Raw genomic sequence first — 3,812 nt, 5'->3', positions numbered from 1 at the left:
AAAAAAAAAAAAAAAATGATCAACCAAACTTAACCCGTACGATTTTGGTTGAGTTATGAACTTATTTAAATTAAATTAGGTTCAAATAAATTAAAATTTTAACAAATTATTCGAATTTATTGTTAATTTTATAAAATACTATTTTTTAAGGCGGTAAAATATTTTTAAAAACTATTTGGAAGGTAATTTGTATCGGGATTTTTTAAAACTAATTTTTTATTTTTTGTAATAAATATATTTTTTTAATAAATGACCCGAACAAACCGAACAAACCGAACAAATTCAACCTAACCCACGAACCCGAGAAAGTTAATGGGCCTCAATTCATAAGAACACCCTCTATTACATTTCCACAAAGCCCATTATTTATAGGCCCAAACCAATTGAGGTATAAATATAAATTTAATCAAATATATATTTGTTTTTAATTTAATAAAAAAATTAATTTCTTACACCACAAAAACCAACTAACTTTTGAAAAAACAGTTATAACCAATGACCAAATCAAATGCCTCATTTTGGGATCCAATTTTTGGTTAACCTATTTATGTCTCTCTCTCTTTTGTTCTTCCTTAGCCATTTTTTCTTGGAGACATTGAAGATCGATTTGAATTATAGTATGTTTTCTTTGACGTCTTTAGCTTCAAAATCTAATTCCAAATCGATCCATAAATTTATAATAGCTTCACCACCACAACTTATCCAAGCTGGCTCCGATCGAGATAATAGAAGAAGCTCCATATTCGACTTCTTAACCAAATCAATTGCTTCCGGGGCTTTGATTGTCGGAGTTGGGTCGTTTTTTAGCTCAAATTTGCAAGTTTCTTTTGCTGACTTTCCGAAACAAACGACATGGACGGTGAACGAAGATCGGTTTCCATACCCATTGCCGAATCAAAATGCAACGAAGAAACCAAGGTTTTTATTTGGAGGTAAGTGAATGTTCATCAACCATAGTATGATCTTGTAAGATTCCACGTTGATTGGGGAGGAGAACGAAATATCATTTACAAGGGTGTGGAAACCTCTCTTGACGCGTTTTAAAAATCTTGAGGGGAAACCCGAAGGGTTGCCCAAAGAGGACAATTATAAATGGTATTAGAGTTGGCAATGTGTCAGCAAGGAGGCTGAGCCCCGAAGAGAGTGGACTGGAGGTGATGTGCCAATAAGGACCCTGGGCTCCAAAGGGGGTGAATTGTGGGTGTCCACATGATTGGAGAATGGAAAACCCTGGACCCCGAAGGGGGTGGATTGTAAAATCCCACATTCGTTTGGACCCTGAGCCCCGAAGGGGTGGATTGTAAAATCCCACGTTGGTTAGGGAGGAGAATGAATTAAAAATCTTTTGTTCATGTTTTGTGTCCAAATGGTTCTAGATGATTACAGACGGGTGTTTTTCTTCGTATCCAGCATTTTAACCTAATGGGTCATGGTAAATTTAATCTTTTGTTCATGTTTTGTGTCCGATCGATTCTAGATAATTACAAAAGATGGGGTGCTTTTCGTATCCAACATTTTAACCTAATGGATCACGGTAAATTTAATCTTTTGTTCATATTTTGCGTTCGATCATTTCCAGATGATTACAGAAGACGAGTGTTTTTCAACTACGAAAAACGAATAAGAATCCAAAGCCCTCCCGAGAAGGTGTTCGAGTATTTTGCATCTATTCACACAGCGGACGGAGAAATTTTCATGACACCATCGGATCTAATGAGAGCGATTGTTCCTGTATTTCCTCCATCGGAGTCGAATCGAGTAAGAGAAGGGTTTCTAAGAGGAGAAAGAAGAGTTCATGGAGAGCTCTATTGTGTTCCTTCTAAATTCTTCATGCTTTTTGACACCAACAATGATGGACTCATCTCCTTTGCAGAGTATAAAGCTCAACCCTTTTCCTTCTTAAACCTAATACTCAATTTAAAGCTTAATGAACACTTTCAGGTACATCTTTTTTGTTACACTTCTAAGCATACCAGAGTCAAGCTTTTCAGTGGCATTCAAAATGTTTGATATTGACAACAATGGGTTAGACAATTTGTTCTCTATTTGTGTCGTGTTTCATGTTTTGTCATGTTTTTTTTTTGCCATTTTTGAACCATTTTGGTGTTGGAAATAGAGAAATAGACAGGGAGGAGTTCAAGAAAGTGATGGGGTTGATGAGGAAACAAAACAGGCAAGGAGCTCATCATAGAGATGGGAGGAGGCTTGGGGTGAAAGCTTGCGTTGAAAATGGTGGTTTGGTTGAGTATTTCTTTGGTCAAGATGGAAATGGCTCTCTTCACCATGATAAGTTCGTTCAATTTTTAAGACAACTTCATGATGAGGTATGATTTCCCTTCGAATTTTGTATTCAAATCCGAGAACGGTCAAAATAAAGTTGGTTATATCGAACCAATGGGTTAGTTTCAATAGTGACTGCCTGGGTAAAAGCTTGTATGTGAGGTTCCACGTCGGCTGGAAGCTTGTATGTGAGGTTCCACGTCGGCTGGAAGCTTGTATGTGAGGTTCCACGTCGGTTGGAAGCTTGTATGTGAGGTTCCACGTCGGTTGGAAGCTTATATATGTGAGGTCCCACGTCGGCCTGAGAGGGGATCGAAACATTTCTATCTATGACAGATGTTTTTTAAAACCGTCAGACTAACGATGATACATAACGGGCCAAAACAGACAATATCTACTAGTGGTGGGTTTGGGTAGTTACAAATGGTATTAGAGCTAGACATCGGGCGGTGCGCTAGCAAGGACCTTGGCCCCCAAGGGGTGAATTGTAATATCTACTGGTGGTGGGTTTGGGTGGTTATAAATGGTATTAGAGCTAGACATCGGGCTGTGTGATAGCAAGGATCTTGACCCCCAAGGATGGTAAGATGGTAAGATCCCACATCGGTCGAAGAAGGGAACGAAACATTTCTTGTAAGGGTGTGGAAATCTCTTAACGGGTGGATTGTAAGATCCTACATCGATTGAAGAAGAGAATGAAACATCCCTTGTAAGGGTGTGGAAATCTCTTAACGGGTAGATGGTAAGATCCCACCTCGGTTGGAGAAGGGAACATCCCTTGTAAGGGTGTGGAAATCTCTCCTCAGCAAACGTTTGACAAATATATCAAATGTTCACATGTTTAGGCTTATATCCTTAAACGTTCGAATTCCTTAGCTTAACAAAAGAAGAGCGGATTATGGCGTTCGTGATTCGAATACCTAAACTTTTGAATCGGGTGATTTTGCAGATACTTAAACTAGAGTTCTCACATTATGATTTCAAGTCACAAGGAAGCATATCAGCCAAAGACTTTGCACTCTCCATCGTTGCAGCAGCCGACATAAACCACATAGACAAGCTCCTCGATCGAGTCGAAGCATTAAACAAAGAACACCATTTCAAAAACATCCGAATCACATACGAAGAATTCAAACACTTCGCTGAGCTACGTAAGAAGCTGGAACCCTTCTCATTGGCCATTTTCAGCTATGGAAAAGTAAATGGAGAGCTCACAAAACAAGATTTCCAACGAGCCGCTTCCCAAGTAAGTATCACGTCACAATATTTGCTAAAACCACCGCATCTAAACGGTGGTGAAAGTGTAACTATTGTTATTACCGTCAAATATCTAGGGTTTAGGGTTTATTCCTCGCTATTGCAGTCAGGTTTATTTCTCGTTATTACAGTCAATATCTAGGGTTTAGGGTTTATTCCTCGTTATTACAGTCAAATATCTAGGGTTTAGGGTTTATTCCTCGTTATTACAGTCAATATCTAGGGTTTAGGGTTTATTCCTCGTTATTACAGTCAAATATCTAGGGTTTAGGGTT

At 38.5% G+C, this 3,812-nt stretch overlaps 1 protein-coding gene across 1 annotated transcript in view; it reads left to right on the top strand.

Moving 5' to 3' along the window:
• Window positions 1-619: 619 nt before the first annotated feature.
• Window positions 620-3,812, top strand: part of LOC111799254 (calcium uptake protein, mitochondrial-like) — a 4,667-nt gene continuing 1,474 nt past the window's right edge. Inside the window, exons 1-5 of the mRNA XM_023682727.1 lie at window positions 620-932; window positions 1,580-1,874; window positions 1,942-2,025; window positions 2,117-2,324; window positions 3,230-3,526. Coding sequence (XP_023538495.1) covers window positions 620-932; window positions 1,580-1,874; window positions 1,942-2,025; window positions 2,117-2,324; window positions 3,230-3,526 — 1,197 coding nt within the window. The remainder of the gene's footprint in view (window positions 933-1,579; window positions 1,875-1,941; window positions 2,026-2,116; window positions 2,325-3,229; window positions 3,527-3,812) is intronic.

This window comes from Cucurbita pepo, chromosome LG07, assembly GCF_002806865.2.
Source record: "Cucurbita pepo subsp. pepo cultivar mu-cu-16 chromosome LG07, ASM280686v2, whole genome shotgun sequence".
Lineage (NCBI taxonomy): Eukaryota > Viridiplantae > Streptophyta > Magnoliopsida > Cucurbitales > Cucurbitaceae > Cucurbita > Cucurbita pepo.
The sequence above is the reverse complement of the archived record's forward strand: the minus strand, read 5'-3'. Positions and strand labels throughout refer to the sequence as shown.